Source organism: Puma concolor, chromosome B3 (genome assembly GCF_028749965.1).
Source record: "Puma concolor isolate L17-30 chromosome B3, mPumCon1.1.hap2, whole genome shotgun sequence".
Taxonomy (NCBI): Eukaryota; Metazoa; Chordata; class Mammalia; order Carnivora; family Felidae; genus Puma; species Puma concolor.
Genome location: NC_141672.1, coordinates 75,542,067 through 75,565,872, shown reverse-complemented (window position 1 = coordinate 75,565,872; position 23,806 = coordinate 75,542,067). Strand labels below are relative to the sequence as shown.

Here is a 23,806-nt window from a genome sequence, read left to right as displayed (position 1 = left end):
CACGGTATCTTTTCTCCAATTTTACTCTGATTTCCTCTTATTATCATCCCACTAGAGTTTCAGTCACAAAGGAGGAAATGAACATACCTAACATTATGTGAGCTATGCCTTGTGCTCTGTGGCTAACCTTGTGCTAAGTGTTGGAAATGCATTATTTATTTAAGTTGTGGGAGAACTTTTTACAAAGGTGCTCTTACTGTTCCCACCAAGGAAACAGTTTTGGTTAGGTAGATAACGGTCCCAGACTTGTTGGTGAATGATGGAGCTCAGGTGCAACCACCATCTCTAACTTCAATGCCTTCTGTAACAAGCTATAGGGTAAGTATTCCACCAATGCTTTCTATCAAGGTCTGTGATACATCGGGTACAGGATTTGCAGTGGCATACATTTTAATACACTTGAGAGACCCCCTGTAGCGGTGGGATGAATATGAGAAAAGAATGAAAGGAGTTTAATACGGAGTTTCCTAATAGAAACAGAGAAATGGGAAAACTTTTCCCAAGGACTCCCCCAAAATTGATTTACGTTAGGTCAAAGTATGTGTGACTTGATGCTAACTCCATGAGATCTGGACAACCAGCCTGAGGAGGGAGACAAAGGGACTCAGAGATCAAAGAATTAAAGGACTCCTTCAGCTCTGAATCCCTCTTTCCTTTCAGTTCCAAGTGTCCTTGGGTCACCAGAGCATCCTTCCTCCTGATGCTGCACACTTCTGATTGGCCACCCTCAGCAGAGGTCAGAGGAGCCATGAGGAACCACACCACTGTCACCGAGTTTGTCCTGCTGGGACTCTCAGATGCCTGTGAGTTGCAGATGCTCATCTTCCTGGGGCTGCTCCTGACCTACCTCCTCACTCTGCTGGGGAATCTCCTCATCGTGGGCATCACCCTCGTGGACAGGCGCCTCCACACCCCCATGTACTACTTCCTCCGCAACTTTGCTGTCCTGGAGATCTGGTTCACCTCAGTCATCTTCCCCAAGATGCTGACCAACATCCTGACTGGATACAAGACCATCTCTCTCCCAGGCTGTTTCCTACAAAGTTTCCTCTATTTCTTCCTGGGCACCACAGAGTTCTTCCTTCTGGCAGTGATGTCCTTTGACAGGTATGTGGCCATATGTAACCCCTTACGTTATGCAACCATCATGAGCAGAAGGGTCTGTATACAGCTGGTTCTTTGTTCATGGATGGCAGGATTCCTTTTCATTGTCTTTCCAAGTTCCATCATACTTCAGCAGCCATTTTGTGGCCCCAATGTCATTAACCATTTCTTTTGTGACAACTTTCCACTCCTGGAACTCATATGTGCAGACACGAGTCTGATAGAACTTCTGGGTTTTATTGTGGCCAACCTCAGTTTGCTGGGCACTCTGTCCGTGACAGCCACCTGCTACAGCCACATCCTCCACACCATACTGCGCATCCCCTCGGCCAAGGAGAGGCAGAAAGCCTTCTCAACCTGCTCCTCCCACATCATTGTTGTGTCTCTCTTCTATGGCAGCTGCATCTTCATGTACATCCGGTCAGGCAAGGGAAATGAAGGGGAGGACAGGAACAAGGTGGTGGCCTTGCTCAACACCGTGGTGACCCCGATGCTCAATCCCTTCATCTACACCCTGCGGAACAAGCAGGTGAAGCAGGTGTTTAAGGAGCAGGTAAACAAGCTCTTCTTATAAACCTGTGGAATTAAGAGGCTGAAACTAATATTCCCAGGAAGGCTAACACGATTCAGGACCCTGCCAGAAATGGAGACTTTCCTACTTAGAAAATTCTCTGCTGCCATGTTTCTGGGGTGCCAGTCACTATGCAACTCAGCATAACCTCATAAGCTCTCTAGATCCCCAAAGCATTTTTATTAATGATCAGATTTGAATTATTCTCTTCATTCCATCTGTGTCTGCCTGGCTTCCCAACAGAATACAAAGAGCTCTTTGGGAGCAGGTCCCAGCTCTGTAATTCACCACAAGCCTCAAGCACCAACCGTTGTCATTGACCATATAAATACTCAATAAGTACTTGCACCCTAACTGGTTCTTTGGGGTCTGTTGCTCCAACACCCTCAGAGGAGAGGGTGCTAACAGTTCTCTGTTAGCACTGCCCTCATTTCACACTTGTGCTCCTCTCACAGTAATACATCAGCAAGAACTCAACAGAGGACTAAGCCCAATTGCTTATTATTTTGTACACAAACTTCTTATGTTTCTTTTTATTAAAATTGATAGAAATTCCTCATTCCTATCGATAACAGCTCTCCTACCCTACTGGTTGGTTACTTCTCTGAGCCTCAGTCTTCCTGTCTCTTGTGCATTGCTGGTGGGAACCGAAAATGGTGCAGCCACTGTGGAAAACTCTAGGGCACTTTCTCAAAAATAAACATAGATTTACTATACAATCCAGCCTGGGTATATACGTAAAAGGACCAAAAGCAGGGACTCAAAGAGATATTTGTACATTCACATTTATAGCAGCATTATTCACACTAACCACAAATATGGGGACAACTCAAATGTCTGCTGATAAATAAAAGGATAAACAAAATGTGCTATAAACATACAATGGGGTATTATTCTGCCTTGAACAGGAAGGAAATTGTGACACATGCTCCAAAATGGATGAATCTTGAAGACATTCTGCTAAGTGAAAGAAGCCAGACACAAAAGTACAAATATTGGATGATGTCATTTATGTGAGGTATCTAGAGTAGTCAGAATCATGGAGACAGAAAGTAGACTGGTGGGAACCAGGAGCTAGAGGTGGGGGTGGGAATGACGTATTGTTTAATGAATGCAGAGTTTTGGTTTCAGATGATGAAAAGGGTCTGAGAGGGGTAGTGCTGATGATTGCACAGCACTGTGAATGCCGCTGAGCCGTATACTTTAAAATGGTCAAAATGGTCAATTTTATGTTCCATGTATTCTACCACAGTAAGAAAAATAGAGATTCCAGATCGAGCAAAACTATTTTATCTTTGACTCTCCCTCTTTCTCTTATATCAGATAGCCAATCCATTGGCTAATTCTGTAGATTATGCCTTCAAAATATACACAGCACCCCACCACTTCTAACCACCACCACCACTACTGTCTTTGTCCGTATCACCTTCCGTTTCCTCTAGGTTCTCCATCCCCTACTTGCCACCACCCCCCTGTCCCATATCCCTGGAAGAGGGCAGGGGTGGAAAACACAGGCAAGGGGGAGGTGGGCATACAGAGTTAAGGCAGATGAAGCCAACAGCACACACCTTTTCCCTCTGAAGATTTCCCACCTGAAAGAGGCCTTAAGTGGAGCAAGGAGTACCTTTTCACTTTCAGTGGTGTTCAGAATTTTAACAATTACATAGAATTGGGCAACGTAATAACCCAATTCTTTGGACTTATAGCGAATGGAGAACTTCTAAAATAATATGAGTGGCCAGAAAATTCATCATACATATCCTGAATCCCATCCACCGGTCAAGGGAAAGAGAACTGTAGGAAGAATTGTTTGAATGGGTATGTAGGAAGGCGGGGTAGATGGAAAATGCATATTACTAATAGGGGGTTATTATTCATAATATACAAAGACAAACCACCCAATAGATAAAGAGCAAAGGATATGCATAGATACTTCACAGAAAAGCAAACCCAAAGAGCCAATAAATAAGGCAAGATGGGGGGCGCCTGGGTGGCGCAGTCGGTTAAGCGTCCGACTTCAGCCAGGTCACGATCTCGCGGTCCGTGGGTTCGAGCCCCGCGTCAGGCTCTGGGCTGATGGCTCAGAGCCTGGAGCCTGTTTCCAATTCTGTGTCTCCCTCTCTCTCTGCCCCTCCCCCGTTCATGCTCTGTCTCTCTCTGTCCCAAAAATAAATAAACGTTGAAAAAAAAATTTAAAAAAAAAAAAAAATAAGGCAAGATGGGCAACCATAGTAATAGGACAATTCAAATTAAAATAATAATCCTTTTGATGATTGACGTATTTTTCATTTTTAAAAGTAATAGTGGAGCTGGAGTATATTATGCTAAGCCATGTAAGTCAGTCAGAGAAAGACAGATACCATATGATTTCAGTCATATATGGAATTTAAAGGAAAAAAAAAAACAGATGAACATGTGGGAAGGTAAAAAAAAAAAAAAGAGAAAGAGAGGAAAACAAACCATAGGACACTCTTAACAAAAGAGAACAAAAGAGAACATCAACTGAAGGTTGATGGAGGGGGGTGGGCGGAGGATTGGGGTAAATGGTTGATGGGTATTAAGGAGGGCAGTTGTTATGGTGAGCACTCGTTGTTACACATAAGTGATGAATCACTAAATTCTACTCCTGAAGCCAAAAAAAATTAAAAAGTAGTAATGGTGTTATATTTACATTTTAAAGAGTACTATGGCTTTAATATTTACTGAAACATACAGATGAAATGACATGATGTCTGAGATTTGTTTCACAATAGTATGGGAAAGGGGAAACTGGGGGGGTGTGTAGGTGAAACAAGAATGGACATGACTTAGTTATTGTCAAAGTTAGGTAATGATTATATGGAGATTCATTATATAACCTCTCTACTTTTGTATATGTTTGAAATTTAATAAAAAGTTAAAAAGATAACAGAAATACTTCAAACAAGAGGTAACTTGAGTAGTATACATGGCAATGCAACAAGAAAAAAATATGCAAGAGATGTTGCACAGGCAGAACCTGCTAGGGCTTGGGTACTAAAGAGGAAAAGCGATCACAGGAAAAAACAGAATTAAAGGAGAGCCCCGGATATTGAGTCTAGGTAATCCAAAAGATGTTATCACAGAAACAAAGCAGTAAGGAGAAAAGCTGGCTTAGGAGGTTCAGAGTTGGTCCTGTCTTAGGCAACTGTATTGTGGACACAGCAAACTTGGGATAAGCATGTTGACTAGGACAAGGACTCTTTTTTTTTTTTTTTTTTTTTTAACGTTAGATTGTTGGTTGGTTGGTCGGTTTTTTGAAATAGAGAGCACCAGTCGGGGAGGGGCAGAGACAGAAGGGGACACAAGATCTGAAGCAGGCGGGGCTCGAACTCATGAACTAACCAACTAACAAACTGTGAGATCATGGTCTGAGCTGAAGTTGGGCACTCAACCGACCAAGCCACCCAGGCACCCCATGAGACAAGGAACTCTTCGTAACAGTTTCCGGTGGCAATGGAATTGTCTACTTGTCTATTTCTCATTCTCATTGTTTAGTTTATAGCACAAAAGCTATCCAAAAAGCAGAATTGTCATAGAGCTGAGAAGAAATTGTGATGTTAGTATTTGTAAGCCCATCACTAACCACTTGGACGATGAAATCTCTATATTCAAATCCAGAGTAACAAATACTACTCTCTAAGACTTTATATGATAATCATTAATGAGTAAACTAAGCTCAAGATTTAGAGTATAAAGAAAGTTCAAAGTAGCTATCATCAGCAGAGAGCTTAAGACCAAAGGCACAGGAAGTAGGATATCTGTACTCAGCTCATCGTGCATTGAGTACCCCACTATGACACCTCAAAAATAAAAGCTAGAATCCTGAAGAGAACAGTATTCATTATCCATTGTTGTGTAACATACTATCCAAAAACTTAGCACCTTAAAACAACAAGCCTTTATTAGCTCACAGTTTCTGAGGTAGGAATCAGGACATGACTCAACTGGTGCCTCTGGCTCAGGATCTCTCACAAGGCTATAACCAAGGCATAAGCTAAAATGACAGCCATCTCAAGGCTCCATCTGGGAGAAGATCTGTTTCCAAGTCCCCTCATGTGGCTGCTGACAGGCCTCAAGTCCTTGCTGGCTGTTGTCTAGAGACATCAATTCCTTGACACAGGGGCTTCTCCGCAAGGCAGTTCAAAACAAGGCAGCTGGCTGCCCTCAGAACAATCAAGAGACCAAGAGAGGGCATAGAAGATGGAAACCACAGAATCTTTGGAACATTCTCAGAAGTGACATCTTATCTCTTTTCCTGTGTTCTATTCATTAGGAGCTGGTCACCAGTTCCAGCCACACACAAGGGGAGAGGATTACACAGGGACATGAATACGATAGGGTGCAGACCCTGGGGCCATCTCAGAGGCTGCCTATCACAAGAAGTATGTAAGACCAATCTGTGACACCAAGTAAATATGCTATCTGATGTCCCACTGAATGTCACAAACTTCTCTAACAACACAGAGACCGCATTACTTCTGTCGCTATTCTGGTAGCTGGGAGCAAACATAATCTCTATGGAATCTCCAAGAGGCTACAATGCAATCCACCTGTATAATAATCACCTAGACAGAATACTCCATCTTGGGCTCCTATAGAGCAGGGACCATGTCATCTTCATTGTTGGGTTCCCCATGGCACCTAACACAAGGTGAGTGTTCAATGAATCTTTGACTGAATGGAATTTAAGGTAACAAAGCAATGGCTAAAAGAAGACAAGGTAGGCAAAATGGAGACAGCAGAATCCCAGTGTGACAACTCTTAAGTGGTCTCAGTGGTGGTTCCCTTTTGACAAAACCTGTCCTTTCCTCATTTGACCCTTCCCTCCAAGTTCTGGGACAATCCTGGCTGCAGGCAGGGAGATTTGGGAAAGATTCAGGCCAGCATTGTGGGACACAGCCTCAGCCTCACTTCCTGGTAGTCCACATTCACCCTGGTGCTCCTTTTATAGTGACTAAGCTTTTGCCCTGTTTCTGAAACAAAGGCTCTTGTGCCCAGTCCTGGGAATTGGATCCTGGCCTTCTATTCAGTGCCTCAATCCTGATCCTGAGAACATGCCTATTCTTCCATCCATTGAGGACGTGTTTTTCTACTTAGTTTCTGCCAGTCTGTTCCCCAACCTCTCCAGGAACTATATTCACACTCCTCAACTACAAGCTAGCCAAAAATGTTTGCCACCTGCAGACAGACTTCCCAGATATCTACTGGCTGCAGTCGATTCGAACCACCAACCACTCCCTTCCTCAAGGATCCCCTTTCTGTGCTCTGCCTCTGCCTGCCTCGCCAGGCCTGGTCATTTCCAACGTTTTATACCCTGGCCACACTTCCTTTTCTCATACCCTCAATCCACATTTGCCTGCCCCTATTTTTTCTCCTACTCTATTGACTCTTCATCAAAAGTGATGACAATTTTCCTATGTGATTCCCCCCCCCACCCTGCAATAAATCCCCTGATCCACTTTCCTTTTCCTCTTGCCTGTTCCAATTTCTTCTTTCTACTATCTGCCAGAGTGATGCCTTTTTAAACTTTTTTTAATGTTTATTTAGTAATGAAAGACAGAGAGAGACAGAGCACGAGCAGGAGAGGGGCAGAGAGAGACACACACACAGAATCAGAAACAGGCTCCAGGCTCTAAGCTGTCAGCACAGAGCCCGACACGGGGCTCAAACCCCTGAACCTCAAGTTCATGACCTGAACCAAAGTTGGACGCTTAACCAACTGAGCCACCCAGGCATCCTGAATGATGCCTTTAAAATTTTTTTTTTTAATTTTTTAACGTTTATTTATTTTTGAGACAGAGAGAGACAGAGCATGAAGGGGAGGGTCAGAGAGAGGGAGACACATAATCTGAAACAGGCTCCAGGCTCTGAGCTGTCAGCACAGAGCCCGACGTGGGGCTCGAACTCAAAAACCGTGAGATCATGACCTGAGGCCGCTTAACCGACTGAGCCACCCAGGTGCCCAGAATGATGTCTTTTTAAAACATAAACAAGATCGTGTCCCTTCTCTGCTGAACACCTTCCAATAGCTTCCAGTTGCACTTGGAATGCACCATCCTCCTTACCACACGAGGCTCTCAAGGCTCTGCAAATCTGGAACCCAGCACAACTCTCCAGCCAAATCCCAAATCACTAACATTGTCTTCGTGACTCACTGGCCTTCTTTCTGTGCTTCAAAAACACCACCCCTTTGCCAAATCATGGTCTTGAAATACCATCTTGTCTTTGCCTGGAAATGTCCCAGCCAGTCACCTGGATAACTCCAAGCTCTGCCTTCCAGTGTGGGCTGCACTCATACTTCCTTAGGCTTGCCTTTCCTGGACATCCATCTAAGACAGGTCTCACTCCTTTTTCTTTCCTCAAACACCCACCTCTATGCCTTCATAGCCCTTCTACTGTCTTGTTAGCACATATTTACATATGTTCCTCCTCTGAATTTTAGTGTGAGAAAAAGACTAGTTTTCCAGTTTGGAGGAGAATAAATCAGGTTGTTTTTCTTTCAGATGGCAGGCCCTTTACACAGAAACAAAGATGCACAAAGTAAGGATAAAACCTTGGGCACAAAGTAAGGATAAAACCTTGGGATCTTGAGAGGGCCCTCTCAAGATCCAGTGAAGAAAAGGGAGAATCTTTATCACGTAGGGGAGTCAATGTTTTAATTTCTCACCATGCCTCTCAGGTGCCCACTGATGGATGATCACCATTCAAAAGCTACAGGACTCAGAAATCCAGGCCCTTTCTGGTCTGAGTAGAGAAGGAATAAACTTTCTATAAGCATATCCCAGCAGGTATAACCAGGGTAGGCCATGTTCACTCTTTACCCTCGCCTGTCCAACTGCTGGGGCCTCCTTGTTATCGGTCACTGGTGTAGTCATAACTCCTACCAGAAGTAAGGTGACTACAAAAGCAGTTTACAGGACATAATGAGGTGTTAGAGAGTGGGTCGCCAACCCTAGTCATCTTACCACATCAAGAATAGCCAGATTCCCAGAGAGAGAAACCCTAATCAAATTAACTTCATTCAGTCATTTGAAACAGATAACTGAAAGCCAGTCACTCATTTGGCTTTTCAAACACATCATTGGCTCCTAAAATCATACTACTTACTGCAGTCAATTTATCTCAGCCAGTTTTACCCACTCTAGGCAGTAGTTTGGTGACCAAAGAAAGAAGGTGGGATCACAGAGTAGTTTTCACTTGACTGGTTCAATGACTAAGATGGGGACAGTCCCAAGGCCCTCTTACCAAGATTCTCCCAATGGAGAGGAAATTCCATGGGGACTGGAGCATGTGTGTTTCATTCACCACTCATAGTCATCCTCAGTGCACAGCACAGAGCCTGACACATAGTAGGTACTCAATATGTGTTGAATGAAGGATTAACTAATTAATTAAAGTGTTTCATCCCCCACATGCCAACTCATCCTACAGGTCTCAGCTTCATAGAACTTCATCAGGAACAACTTCCCTTGTCCTTCAGCCTAGCTCAGGCTATCTTATGAGCTCTCCTTCAGAACACTAGTCACAATAGCAATTACTTGTTAGTGTGATTGCTTAATGTCTTTGGTCCCCACAAGACTCTGCCTATACATCGCTGGTGTGTAGACCAGTACTTGCCACACAATAAGCACTCAACAAATATTTGTTGAGTGTTTTCATAATTGCACTTCTTTGTTATCATTAAACTTCATTAGGAGTTTTGAGTTTCTCAGCCAGAACAAAGGAAACTCTCACTCTCAAAGTTGAAGAAAGTTAGAGGTAAGGGACCTCCTCAGGTCCCTATTACCACGGATGGTAATGAATCTCAGGGGAAGCACAGCTCCATCCTACAAGAGAAGAGGGAGACACTCTAGACCGGCTAAGTTTGAGCTGTGTACCCTGTATATCTCTGAGTTCCATGGAGACCAAACAGAACCTCAGGCAGCCCAGGCCCGATGCCAGCTCCACAGAGACAAGGAGTCTGCCACTAATAGGTTACCCCAGAATCCTCTATGGGCACCATGCCCCTGGAAGGGCATGTACCATTCTGCCTAGAAGCCTCTTAAGCCCAACTGAAAATGAGTCATATGAGTCTCAACATTGATGTCTGTCTCTGCCTTAGTTTAGGAGAGATGGGTGAATAATTGATTATGTTTCTACATCCATTTCCCCAAGAAAGTGGTCCAGCAGAGATGCTATGATGGGGCAGAATCAACAGAAACTTCCTGAAAAACTGGTGACTCCAGAAGTTCTGGGGAACGCCCAGAGATGAGCTATCTGGGGATGTTGGTGACCAAGGAGTCACGGAGCATTTCTTAAGGAAGACTGGTTGTTGGAAACATGGAGGTTTGGGACACGTGCGGTACAAAGAGGACAGGGCCCGCCTATGTCCATGACCTTCCGACCATGTTACAGCTCTGGAGCTTCCTTCATTTTGAATCCCTGGTGGATCCCCCAAGAAACATAGTCCTTGGGCAACATTGCAGAGCCAGGAGCTTCCTCTGAAAACCAGGAGTCTCCATCTTCACAACTGCCTTGAAGACAATAGAACACCTCACCTGGCAGCTAGTGAGGTAACCTGCATGGGTGCAATTTTTGGAATGGGGGAAGGGGAATCCGACTGCTCTGGACACCCTGCCCAGAAACCTGTCACGTGTTTAAGGTGCCACAGGCAGGCTACCGCCCATCTGACCTCTTTGATTCTTTTCATCATTCTCACTATCCTGACCCAGATCCAGCTCATGAGTCCCAGAATCTCTAAAGCTTTTGTTTACCGTTTCCATGGACAGCCATTGGTTTCCCCTTTGTCTCTCCTGAAACGTTCTGCCCAACTCTTAACACAAATGGGCTGACGGTGCTGGTTCCTCTCATGAGTTTGAACTTGTTATTTCATAAGCAAACATTACAATAATTAAAAGAGGAAAGAAAAAATCACCCACGATCCTCCCATCCTGATTGGCAATCATGTTCCTTTTCCCAGGTTCTCATCCAGTCCTTCTCCATGAAAATACATATGTCACATAGCTATAATGTCGTATGTTATCACTTTTCTGATGCAATCTGATCACATTGGGTCCTGCTCCTGTCTTGGATGGAGTCACCTCCTCCCTACAGAAGCTCGCCTCAACCTATCATTTCTATGAAGAACAACCAATGACAAGCTTGTGTAGTTCTGTATCCAGATCTCTAAGGACAATATTAAGTAATGTAAAACAGAGAAGTGACAATCACTTAAAACAAAGATATATACTCTCCAAATTTGAAATTGAAATTGACTGATGAACAATCTTGAATATCACTGTTAATTGTTACGATTCTTTGTTATCATTATTAGGATATTATCCAAAAAAATTAAGCGTGATGCCTCATCTGCGAATATATGCTCTCTCCCACACTATGTATCATAGTATATAGTTTCATAGCACATGCATCCCTTGAAAAGTATCAGCCAAATAATAGATTAACCAAATGTTTATAATAATGTGACACTAATATGTCAGAAGGAAAGAGGTACAAAATACATAATCTATGAGCATGGTATGTAAAGCAATAAACACTGTTATTAAACACTAAGAATGGAAAAAATACAATAGAAGTAAATCAAAATCTGAATAAAAATGTCTCTGTGGGGCTACATGTGAAATTTTTGCTCCGTTTCCTATGGATTTTCTATGTTTCCTAAGCTTTCCATAATGAGCTGATAATATCTTTGTATTTTTTAAACAGTTTGTTTCAGTACATATTGCCCAAGTCACGGTATCTTTTCTCCAATTTTACTCTGATTTCCTCTTATTATCATCCCACTAGAGTTTCAGTCACAAAGGAGGAAATGAACATACCTAACATTATGTGAGCTATGCCTTGTGCTCTGTGGCTAACCTTGTGCTAAGTGTTGGAAATGCATTATTTATTTAAGTTGTGGGAGAACTTTTTACAAAGGTGCTCTTACTGTTCCCACCAAGGAAACAGTTTTGGTTAGGTAGATAACGGTCCCAGACTTGTTGGTGAATGATGGAGCTCAGGTGCAACCACCATCTCTAACTTCAATGCCTTCTGTAACAAGCTATAGGGTAAGTATTCCACCAATGCTTTCTATCAAGGTCTGTGATACATCGGGTACAGGATTTGCAGTGGCATACATTTTAATACACTTGAGAGACCCCCTGTAGCGGTGGGATGAATATGAGAAAAGAATGAAAGGAGTTTAATACGGAGTTTCCTAATAGAAACAGAGAAATGGGAAAACTTTTCCCAAGGACTCCCCCAAAATTGATTTACGTTAGGTCAAAGTATGTGTGACTTGATGCTAACTCCATGAGATCTGGACAACCAGCCTGAGGAGGGAGACAAAGGGACTCAGAGATCAAAGAATTAAAGGACTCCTTCAGCTCTGAATCCCTCTTTCCTTTCAGTTCCAAGTGTCCTTGGGTCACCAGAGCATCCTTCCTCCTGATGCTGCACACTTCTGATTGGCCACCCTCAGCAGAGGTCAGAGGAGCCATGAGGAACCACACCACTGTCACCGAGTTTGTCCTGCTGGGACTCTCAGATGCCTGTGAGTTGCAGATGCTCATCTTCCTGGGGCTGCTCCTGACCTACCTCCTCACTCTGCTGGGGAATCTCCTCATCGTGGGCATCACCCTCGTGGACAGGCGCCTCCACACCCCCATGTACTACTTCCTCCGCAACTTTGCTGTCCTGGAGATCTGGTTCACCTCAGTCATCTTCCCCAAGATGCTGACCAACATCCTGACTGGATACAAGACCATCTCTCTCCCAGGCTGTTTCCTACAAAGTTTCCTCTATTTCTCCCTGGGCACCACAGAGTTCTTCCTTCTGGCAGTGATGTCCTTTGACAGGTATGTGGCCATATGTAACCCCTTGCGTTATGCAACCATCATGAGCAAAAGGGTCTGTGTGAAATCAGTTCTTTGTTCATGGATGGCAGGTTTCCTTCTTGTCTCTCCAAGTTCCATCACTTTTCAGCAGCCATTTTGTGGCCCCAACGTCATTAACCATTTCTTTTGTGACAACTTTCCACTCCTGGAACTCATATGTGCAGACACGAGTCTGATAGAGCTTCTGGGTTTTATTGCGGCCAACCTCAGTTTGCTGGGCACTCTGTCCGTGACGGCCACCTGCTATGGCTACATCCTCCACACCATCCTGCGCATCCCCTCTGCCAAGGAGAGGCAGAAAGCCTTCTCAACCTGCTCCTCCCACATCATTGTTGTGTCTCTCTTCTATGGCAGCTGCATCTTCATGTACATCCGGTCAGGCAAGGGAAATGAAGGGGAGGACAGGAACAAGGTGGTGGCCTTGCTCAACACCGTGGTGACCCCGATGCTCAATCCCTTCATCTACACCCTGCGGAACAAGCAGGTGAAGCAGGTGTTTAAGGAGCAGGTAAACAAGCTCTTCTTATAAACCTGTGGAATTAAGAGGCTGAAACTAATATTCCCAGGAAGGCTAACACGATTCAGGACCCTGCCAGAAATGGAGACTTTCCCACTTAGAAAATTCTCTGCTGCCATGTTTCTGGGGTGCCAGTCACTATGCAACTCAGCGTAAACTCATAAGCTCTCTAGATCCCCAAAGCATTTTTATTAATGATCAGATTTGAATTATTCTCTTCATTCCATCTGTGTCTGCCTGGCTTCCCAACAGAATACAAAGAGCTCTTTGGGAGCAGGTCCCAGCTCTGTAATTCACCACAAGCCTCAAGCACCAACCCATTGTCATTGACCATATAAATACTCAATAAGTACTTGCACCCTAACTGGTTCTTTGGGATCTGTTGCTCCAACACCCTCAGAGGAGAGGGTGCTAACTCTGTTAGCACTGCCCTCATTTCACACTTGTGCTCCTCTCACAGTAATACATCAGCAAGAACTCAACAGAGGACTAAGCCCAATTGCTTATTATTTTGTACACAAACTTCTTATGCTTTTTTTAAATTAAAATTGATAGAAATTCCTCATTCCTATCGATAACAGCTCTCCTACCTACTGGTTGGTTACTTCTCTGAGCCTCAGTCTTCCCATCTGTAAAACGGGGACACAATGTGCATTCCAAAGGATTCTGATGAATGTCAGAGGAGATGTTCTATGCAAAGTGCCTCAAACAGTGATTGGCACACAGTAAGGCCTCAATGAATGTTAGTTCTTTGCTTCCATTTCTCATCCTACCTTCTGTCTCTTCCTTCTGAGTTTCATACCAGTGACAACTGGTCACCCTCAAAATGCCATAATGAATTGAGTATCCCAAATGTTATCTTAAATATTATATAAAGTGAAATATACTACTTGACCTATTGAAATTTGATAGTAGAGTGTTCACCACTTTGGCGATGGCAAAAATAAAGCTATATTAACAAATAAACAATTATTACATAAGTAATGAAATCAATTACTGTATTTACTTGTTCCAAAATAATGATTACACAAAGGTCATGCTCAAGGATGCACTTTGTGGCCTGGGATATAAAATTTATTTTATGCCTTTGAAAGATTTGAAATCTAACAAGGAAGATGGAAACACACAAGAACTATAATTCAGGGTAGAAATGATCTGTGTAAGAAAAAATCATGTGTGACTCTTTGACAACAAACTTGTAAAACAGAAGGAAATGGATGATTTCCTAGAAAAAGAAAATTACCAAAAATCTAAAAAGAAATAGAAAAATTAATTAGACAAATTACCACAGAATGGATTGAAAATGGGATTACATACTTCTATAAACTCAAAAAATATGTCCTCAATAACAAAAACAAGCAACCCAATTCTACAAATGGCTGAGTACACATGAAAAGGTGTGCAAGGTGTGAATTGCAATTCACAATTCACATTGTGAATTTGTAGTCAAATTCACAATGAACTTACTGCTTCATACCCATTAAGATGGGTGGTATTTTTTATTTAGTTTATTTATTTTTAATTTTTTTTAAGTAGGCTCCACACCCAAACTAGGGCTTGAAATCACAACCCTGAGATCAAGAGTCACATGCTCTACTGACTGAGCCAGGCAGGCATCCCTGGCTAGTATTTTCTAAATGTGAAAAACAGAGAATAACAAGTGTTGGTAACAATGTGAACAAATTGGAGCTCTTGTGCATTGCTGGTGGGAATGGAAAATGGTGCAGCCACTGTGGAAAACACTAGGGCACTTCCTGAAAAATAAACATAGATTTACTATCCAATCCAGCCATTCCACTTCTGGGTATATGCTCAAAAGGACTGAAAGCAGGGACTCAAACAGATACTTGTACATCCACGTTTATAGCAGCATTACTCACAATAACCAAAATATGGGGACAACTCAAATGTCTGTTGGTGAATGAATGGATCAACAAAATGTGCTATAGACATACATGGAAGCCGGATGCCTTCCCAGGTGAGTTCTTCCAAATATTTAAAGAAATATTAGTACCTATTCTTTTGAAGATTTTCCAAAAAATAGAAATGGAAGGAAGCTTCCAAACTCATTCTGTGAAGTCAGCATTACCTTGAGGCCAAAACCAGACAAAGACACCACTAAAAAGGATAATTATAAGCCAACTTCCCTGATGCAAAATTTCTCAAAAATTCTCAATAAGATACTAGCAAATTGAATCCAACACTATATTAAAAGAATTATTCACCAGGTCAAGTGGGATTTATTCCTGGGCTACAGGGTGGTTCAATGTCCACAAATCAATCAACGTGATACACCACATTAATAAAAGAGAGAATAAGAACCACATGATCTTCTCAATAGATGCAGAAAAGCATTTGACAAAATACATCATCTTTTTTTAAATAAAAACCCTCAAGAAAGTAGGGATAGAAGGAACATACCTCACCATCATAAAGGCCATATACGAGGGGCATCTGGGTGCCTCAGTCGGTTAAGCGTCAGACTTCAGCTCAGGTCATGATCTCACAGTTCACGACTTCGAGTCCCCGTCGGGCTCTGTGCTAATGGCTCAGAGCCTGGAGCTTGCTTCAGATTTTGTGTCTCCTTCTCTCTCTGCCCCTCCCCGCTCACCCTCTGTCTCTGTCTCTCTCTCAAAAAAATAAACATTATTAATTAATTAATTAATTAATTTTATAAAAGGCCATATATGAAAGACCCACAGCTGATATCATCCTCAACAGGGAAAACCTGAGCACTTTCCCCCTAAGATCAGGAACACGACAGGGATGTCCACTCTCACCACTGTTGTTCAATATAGTGTTGGAAGCCCTAGCCTCAGCAATCAGACAACAAAAAGAAATAAAAGGCATACAAATATGCAAGGAAGAAGTCAAACTTTCACTCTTCGCAGACTACATGATAATCTATGTGGAAAATCCAAAAGACTCCACCAAAAGTCTGCTAGAACTGACCCATGAATTCAGCAAAGTCGCAGGATATAAAACCAACATACAGAAATCGGTTGCATTTCTATACACCAATATGAAGCAGCACAAAGAGAAATCCAGGAATCGACCCCATTTACACTTGCATCAAAAACCATAAGATACCTTGGAATAAACCTAACGAAAGAGATAAAAGATCTGTATGCTGAAAACTATAGAAAGCTTCTGAAAGATCTGGAGAAGACACAAATGGAAAAACATTCCATGCTCATGAATTGAAAAAATACACAAAAATAAATCTGAAATGGATGAAAGACCTAAATGTAAGACAGGAAACCATCAAAATCCTAGAGAAGAAAACAAGTGGCAACCTCTTTGGCTTCGGCCACCGCAACTTCTTACGAGACATTTTTCTGGAGGCAAGTGAAACAAAAGCAAGCATGAACTACTGGGACTTCATCAAGGTAAAAACCTTCTGCACAACAAAGGAAACAACCCACAAAACTAAAAGTCACCCAACGCAATGGAAGAAGATCTTTGCAAACGACATTTTGGATAAAGGGTTGGTATCCAAAATCTATAAAGAACTTATCAAACTCAAAACCCAAAAAACAAATAATCCAGCGAAGAAAGGGGCAGAAGACATGAATAGACACTTTTCCAAAGAAGACATCCGGATTCCTAACAGACACATGAAAAGATACTCAACATCACATCATCAGGGAAATACAAATCAAAACCACAGTGAGATACTACCTCATCCCTGTCAGAATGGATCAAATTAACTCATGAAACAACAGATGTTGGAAAGGATGCAGACAAAGGGGAACACTTTAGCTCTGTTGGTAGGATTGCAAACTGGTGCAGCCACTGAGGAAAACAGTATGGAGGTTCCTCAAAAAATAAAAAAGAGAACTACCCTATGACCCAGAAATTGCACTACTAGGAAATTATCCAAAGGACACAGGAGTGGTGAATCGAAGGGGCACATGTACCCCAATGTTTGTAGCAGCACTATCTCAAATAGCCAAATTATGGAAAGAGCCCAAAAGTCCATTGCATGATGGACTAGAGTGTATTATGTTAAGCAAAATAAGTCAGTCAGAGAAAGAGGAATACATGATTTCATGCATATGTGGAATTTAGGAAACAAACAGTTGGGGGTGCCTGGGGGCTCAGTCAGTTAAGAGTTTGACTCTTGATTTAGGTTCAGGTCATAATCTCACAGTTCGTGAGATTGAACCCTGATTGGTGCCTGCTTAGGATTCTCTCACCTCTTTCTGCTCCTTCCTCGCTCACGTGTGCGAGTGCATGCTATCTCTCTCTCTCTCACTCTCTCTCTCTCTCCCTCACACACACAACACACACACACACACACACACACACACACACACACACACAATAAATAAATAAATAAAGTACGTAAATAAATAAATAAACTTAAAAAAATTTTTGAACAAAAAACCCAGCAAGCAAACAGGTAAGAAACAAAACATGAACATACAGGAAAGGAGGGGGGAGGAAATAAGATAAAAACAGAAAGGGAGGCAAACCATGAGAGACTCTTAAATATAGAAAACAAACAGGATTGCTGGAGGGGAGTTGGGGGAGAGGATGGGCTAAATGGGTGATGGGCATGAATGAGGGCACATGTTGGGATGAGCCCTGGGTGTTAGATGTAAGTGATGAATCACTAAATTCTATCCTACCTATTCTATTCTATCCTATGAATTCTCCTTCAGAACACTAGTCACAATAGTAATTATTAGTGTGATTGCTTAATGTCTTTGGTCCCCACAAGACTCTGCCTATACATCGCTGGTGTGTAGACCAGTACTTGCCACACAATAAGCACTCAACAAATATTTGTTGAGTATTTTCATAATTGCACTTCTTTGTTATCATTAAACTTCATTAGGAGTTTTGAGTTTCTCAGCCAGAACAAAGGAAACTCTCACTCTTAAAGTTGAAGAAAGTTAGAGGTAAGGGACCTCCTCAGGTCCCTATTACCACGGATGGTAATGAATCTCAGGGGAAGCACAGCTCCATCCTACAAGAGAAGAGGGAGACACTCTAGACCGGCTAAGTTTGAGCTGTGTACCCTGTATATCTCTGAGTTCCATGGAGACCAAACAGAACCTCAGGCAGCCCAGGCCCGATGCCAGCTCCACAGAGACAAGGAGTCTGCCACTAATAGGTTACCCCAGAATCCTCTATGGGCACCATGCCCCTGGAAGGGCATGTACCATTCTGCCTAGAAGCCTCTTGAGCCCAATTGAAGATGAGTCATATGAGTCTCAACATTGATGTCTGTCTCTGCCTTAGTTTAGGAGAGATGGGTGAATAATTGATTATGTTTCTACATCCATTTCCCCAGGAAAGTGGTCCAGCAGAGAAGCTATGATGTGGCAGAAGCAACAGAAACTTCCTGAAAAACTGGTGACTCCAGAAGTTCTGGGGAACGCCCAGAGATGAGCTATCTGGGGATGTTGGTGACCAAGGAGTCACGGAGCATTTCTTAAGGAAGACTGGTTGTTGGAAACATGGAGGTTTGGGACACGTGCGGTACAAAGAGGACAGGGCCCGCCTATGTCCATGACCTTCCGACCATGTTACAGCTCTGGAGCTTCCTTCATTTTGAATCCCTGGTGGATCCCCCAAGAAACATAGTCCTTGGGCAACATTGCAGAGCCAGGAGCTTCCTATGAAAACCAGGAGTCTCCATCTTCACAACTGCCTTGAAGACAACAGAACACCTCACCTGGCAGCTAGTGAGGTAACCTGCATGGGTGCAATTTTTGGAATGGGGGAAGGGGAATCCGACTGCTCTGGACACCCTGCCCAGAAACCTGTCACGTGTTTAAGGTGCCACAGGCAGGCTACTGCCCAGCTGACCTCTTTGATTCTTTTCATCATTCTCACTATCCTGACCCAGGTCCAGCTCATGAGTCCCAGAATCTCTAAAGCTTTTGTTTACCATTTTCATGGACAGCCATTTGTTTCCCCTTTGTCTCTCCTGAAACGTTCTGCCCAACTCTTAACACAAATGGGCTGACGGTGCTGGTTCCTCTCATGAGTTTGAACTTGTTATTTCATAAGCAAACATTACAATAATTAAAAGAGGAAAGAAAAAATCACCCACGATCCTCCCATCCTGATTGGCAATCATGTTCCTTTTCCCAGGTTCTCATCCAGTCCTTCTCCATGAAAATACATATGTCACATAGCTATAATGTGGTATGTTATCACTTTTCTGATGCAATCTGATCACATTAGGTCCTGCTCCTGTCTTGGATGGAGTCACCTCCTCCCTACAGAAGCTCGCCTCAACCTGTCATTTCTGTGAAGAACAACCAATGACAAGCTTGTGTAGTTCTGTATCCAGATCTCTAAGGACAATATTAAGTAATGTAAAACAGAGAAGTGACAATCGCTTAAAACAAAGATATATACTCTCCAAAATTGAAATTGACTGATGAACAATCTTGAATATCACTGTTAATTGTTACGATTCTTTGTTATCATTATTAGGATATTATCCAAAAAAATTAAGCGTGATGCCTCATCTGCGAATATATGCTCTCTCCCACACTATGTATCATAGTATATAGTTTCATAGCACATGCATCCCTTGAAAAGTATCAGCCAAATAATAGATTAACCAAATGTTTATAATAATGTGACACTAATATGTCAGAAGGAAAGAGGTACAAAATACATAATCTATGAGCATGGTATGTAAAGCAATAAACACTGTTATTAAACACTAAGAATGGAAAAAATACAATAGAAGTAAATCAAAATCTGAATAAAAATGTCTCTGTGGGGCTACATGTGAAATTTTTGCTCCGTTTCCTATGGATTTTCTATGTTTCCTAAGCTTTCCATAATGAGCTGATAATATCTTTGTATTTTTTAAACAGTTTGTTTCAGTACATATTGCCCAAGTCACGGTATCTTTTCTCCAATTTTACTCTGATTTCCTCTTATTATCATCCCACTAGAGTTTCAGTCACAAAGGAGGAAATGAACATACCTAACATTATGTGAGCTATGCCTTGTGCTCTGTGGCTAACCTTGTGCTAAGTGTTGGAAATGCATTATTTATTTAAGTTGTGGGAGAACTTTTTACAAAGGTGCTCTTACTGTTCCCACCAAGGAAACAGTTTTGGTTAGGTAGATAACGGTCCCAGACTTGTTGGTGAATGATGGAGCTCAGGTGCAACCACCATCTCTAACTTCAATGCCTTCTGTAACAAGCTATAGGGTAAGTATTCCACCAATGCTTTCTATCAAGGTCTGTGATACATCGGGTACAGGATTTGCAGTGGCATACATTTTAATACACTTGAGAGACCCCCTGTAGCGGTGGGATGAATATGAGAAAAGAATGAAAGGAGTTTAATACGGAGTTTCCTAATAGAAACAGAGAAATGGGAAAACTTTTCCCAAGGACTCCCCCAAAATTGATTTACGTTAGGTCAAAGTATGTGTGACTTGATGCTAACTCCATGAGATCTGGACAACCAGCCTGAGGAGGGAGACAAAGGGACTCAGAGATCAAAGAATTAAAGGACTCCTTCAGCTCTGAATCCCTCTTTCCTTTCAGTTCCAAGTGTCCTTGGGTCACCAGAGCATCCTTCCTCCTGATGCTGCACACTTCTGATTGGCCACCCTCAGCAGAGGTCAGAGGAGCCATGAGGAACCACACCACTGTCACCGAGTTTGTCCTGCTGGGACTCTCAGATGCCTGTGAGTTGCAGATGCTCATCTTCCTGGGGCTGCTCCTGACCTACCTCCTCACTCTGCTGGGGAATCTCCTCATCGTGGGCATCACCCTCGTGGACAGGCGCCTCCACACCCCCATGTACTACTTCCTCCGCAACTTTGCTGTCCTGGAGATCTGGTTCACCTCAGTCATCTTCCCCAAGATGCTGACCAACATCCTGACTGGATACAAGACCATCTCTCTCCCAGGCTGTTTCCTACAAAGTTTCCTCTATTTCTTCCTGGGCACCACAGAGTTCTTCCTTCTGGCAGTGATGTCCTTTGACAGGTATGTGGCCATATGTAACCCCTTACGTTATGCAACCATCATGAGCAGAAGGGTCTGTATACAGCTGGTTCTTTGTTCATGGATGGCAGGATTCCTTCTCATTGTCTTTCCAAGTTCCATCATACTTCAGCAGCCATTTTGTGGCCCCAATGTCATTAACCATTTCTTTTGTGACAACTTTCCACTCCTGGAACTCATATGTGCAGACACGAGTCTGATAGAACTTCTGGGTTTTATTGTGGCCAACCTCAGTTTGCTGGGCACTCTGTCCGTGACAGCCACCTGCTACAGCCACATCCTCCACACCATACTGCGCATCCCCTCGGCCAAGGAGAGGCAGAAAGCCTTCTCAACCTGCTCCTCCCACATCATTGTTGTGTCTCTCTTCTATGGCAGCTGCATCTTCATGTACATCCGGTCAGGCAAGGGAAATGAAGGGGAGGACAGGAACAAGGTGGTGGCCTTGCTCAACACCGTGGTGACCCCGATGCTCAATCCCTTCATCTACACCCTGCGGAACAAGCAGGTGAAGCAGGTGTTTAAGGAGCAGGTAAACAAGCTCTTCTTATAAACCTGTGGAATTAAGAGGCTGAAACTAATATTCCCAGGAAGGCTAACACGATTCAGGACCCTGCCAGAAATGGAGACTTTCCTACTTAGAAAATTCTCTGCTGCCATGTTTCTGGGGTGCCAGTCACTATGCAACTCAGCATAACCTCATAAGCTCTCTAGATCCCCAAAGCATTTTTATTAATGATCAGATTTGAATTATTCTCTTCATTCCATCTGTGTCTGCCTGGCTTCCCAACAGAATACAAAGAGCTCTTTGGGAGCAGGTCCCAGCTCTGTAATTCACCACAAGCCTCAAGCACCAACCGTTGTCATTGACCATATAAATACTCAATAAGTACTTGCACCCTAACTGGTTCTTTGGGGTCTGTTGCTCCAACACCCTCAGAGGAGAGGGTGCTAACAGTTCTCTGTTAGCACTGCCCTCATTTCACACTTGTGCTCCTCTCACAGTAATACATCAGCAAGAACTCAACAGAGGACTAAGCCCAATTGCTTATTATTTTGTACACAAACTTCTTATGTTTCTTTTTATTAAAATTGATAGAAATTCCTCATTCCTATCGATAACAGCTCTCCTACCCTACTGGTTGGTTACTTCTCTGAGCCTCAGTCTTCCTGTCTCTTGTGCATTGCTGGTGGGAACCGAAAATGGTGCAGCCACTGTGGAAAACTCTAGGGCACTTTCTCAAAAATAAACATAGATTTACTATACAATCCAGCCTGGGTATATACGTAAAAGGACCAAAAGCAGGGACTCAAAGAGATATTTGTACATTCACATTTATAGCAGCATTATTCACACTAACCACAAATATGGGGACAACTCAAATGTCTGCTGATAAATAAAAGGATAAACAAAATGTGCTATAAACATACAATGGGGTATTATTCTGCCTTGAACAGGAAGGAAATTGTGACACATGCTCCAAAATGGATGAATCTTGAAGACATTCTGCTAAGTGAAAGAAGCCAGACACAAAAGTACAAATATTGGATGATGTCATTTATGTGAGGTATCTAGAGTAGTCAGAATCATGGAGACAGAAAGTAGACTGGTGGGAACCAGGAGCTAGAGGTGGGGGTGGGAATGACGTATTGTTTAATGAATGCAGAGTTTTGGTTTCAGATGATGAAAAGGGTCTGAGAGGGGTAGTGCTGATGATTGCACAGCACTGTGAATGCCGCTGAGCCGTATACTTTAAAATGGTCAAAATGGTCAATTTTATGTTCCATGTATTCTACCACAGTAAGAAAAATAGAGATTCCAGATCGAGCAAAACTATTTTATCTTTGACTCTCCCTCTTTCTCTTATATCAGATAGCCAATCCATTGGCTAATTCTGTAGATTATGCCTTCAAAATATACACAGCACCCCACCACTTCTAACCACCACCACCACTACTGTCTTTGTCCGTATCACCTTCCGTTTCCTCTAGGTTCTCCATCCCCTACTTGCCACCACCCCCCTGTCCCATATCCCTGGAAGAGGGCAGGGGTGGAAAACACAGGCAAGGGGGAGGTGGGCATACAGAGTTAAGGCAGATGAAGCCAACAGCACACACCTTTTCCCTCTGAAGATTTCCCACCTGAAAGAGGCCTTAAGTGGAGCAAGGAGTACCTTTTCACTTTCAGTGGTGTTCAGAATTTTAACAATTACATAGAATTGGGCAACGTAATAACCCAATTCTTTGGACTTATAGCGAATGGAGAACTTCTAAAATAATATGAGTGGCCAGAAAATTCATCATACATATCCTGAATCCCATCCACCGGTCAAGGGAAAGAGAACTGTAGGAAGAATTGTTTGAATGGGTATGTAGGAAGGCGGGGTAGATGGAAAATGCATATTACTAATAGGGGGTTATTATTCATAATATACAAAGACAAACCACCCAATAGATAAAGAGCAAAGGATATGCATAGATACTTCACAGAAAAGCAAACCCAAAGAGCCAATAAATAAGGCAAGATGGGGGGCGCCTGGGTGGCGCAGTCGGTTAAGCGTCCGACTTCAGCCAGGTCACGATCTCGCGGTCCGTGGGTTCGAGCCCCGCGTCAGGCTCTGGGCTGATGGCTCAGAGCCTGGAGCCTGTTTCCAATTCTGTGTCTCCCTCTCTCTCTGCCCCTCCCCCGTTCATGCTCTGTCTCTCTCTGTCCCAAA

The 23,806-nt window shown here is 43.0% G+C and overlaps 3 protein-coding genes across 4 annotated transcripts; all 3 read left to right on the top strand.

Annotated features, from left to right (window-relative positions):
- Nucleotides 1-703: 703 nt before the first annotated feature.
- LOC147580079 (olfactory receptor 6E1-like) lies at nt 704-1,729 on the top strand. The gene has a single exon (XM_086708471.1). It carries the CDS (start codon nt 749-751, stop codon nt 1,676-1,678), a length of 930 nt encoding a protein of 309 aa, XP_086564597.1. The 5' UTR covers nt 704-748; the 3' UTR covers nt 1,679-1,729.
- Nucleotides 1,730-9,855: 8,126 nt separating this feature from the next.
- On the top strand, nt 9,856-13,480 carry LOC147580078 (olfactory receptor 6E1-like). 2 transcript variants are annotated; one of them, XM_086708469.1, is made up of 2 exons: nt 9,856-10,248; nt 12,088-13,480. In XM_086708469.1, the coding sequence occupies exon 2, from the start codon at nt 12,128-12,130 to the stop codon at nt 13,100-13,102; it is 975 nt and encodes a 324-aa protein (XP_086564595.1). In that variant the 5' UTR covers nt 9,856-10,248; nt 12,088-12,127; the 3' UTR covers nt 13,103-13,480. The 2 variants fall into 2 exon arrangements, with proteins under 2 accessions (XP_086564595.1, XP_086564596.1); XM_086708470.1 differs by lacking the exon at nt 9,856-10,248 and having other exon boundaries at nt 12,132-13,480.
- A 7,187-nt stretch (nt 13,481-20,667) lies between these two features.
- On the top strand, nt 20,668-21,693 carry LOC147580077 (olfactory receptor 6E1). The gene has a single exon (XM_086708468.1). The coding sequence runs from the start codon at nt 20,713-20,715 to the stop codon at nt 21,640-21,642; it is 930 nt and encodes a 309-aa protein (XP_086564594.1). The 5' UTR covers nt 20,668-20,712; the 3' UTR covers nt 21,643-21,693.
- Nucleotides 21,694-23,806: the final 2,113 nt, after the last annotated feature.

Bases quoted from the DNA above. Each gene is read 5' to 3' on its own strand.
- LOC147580079 (XM_086708471.1), top strand. From the start codon at position 749: ATGAGGAACCACACCACTGTCACCGAGTTTGTCCTGCTGGGACTCTCA.
- LOC147580078 (XM_086708469.1), top strand. From the start codon at position 12,128: ATGCTGCACACTTCTGATTGGCCACCCTCAGCAGAGGTCAGAGGAGCC.
- LOC147580077 (XM_086708468.1), top strand. From the start codon at position 20,713: ATGAGGAACCACACCACTGTCACCGAGTTTGTCCTGCTGGGACTCTCA.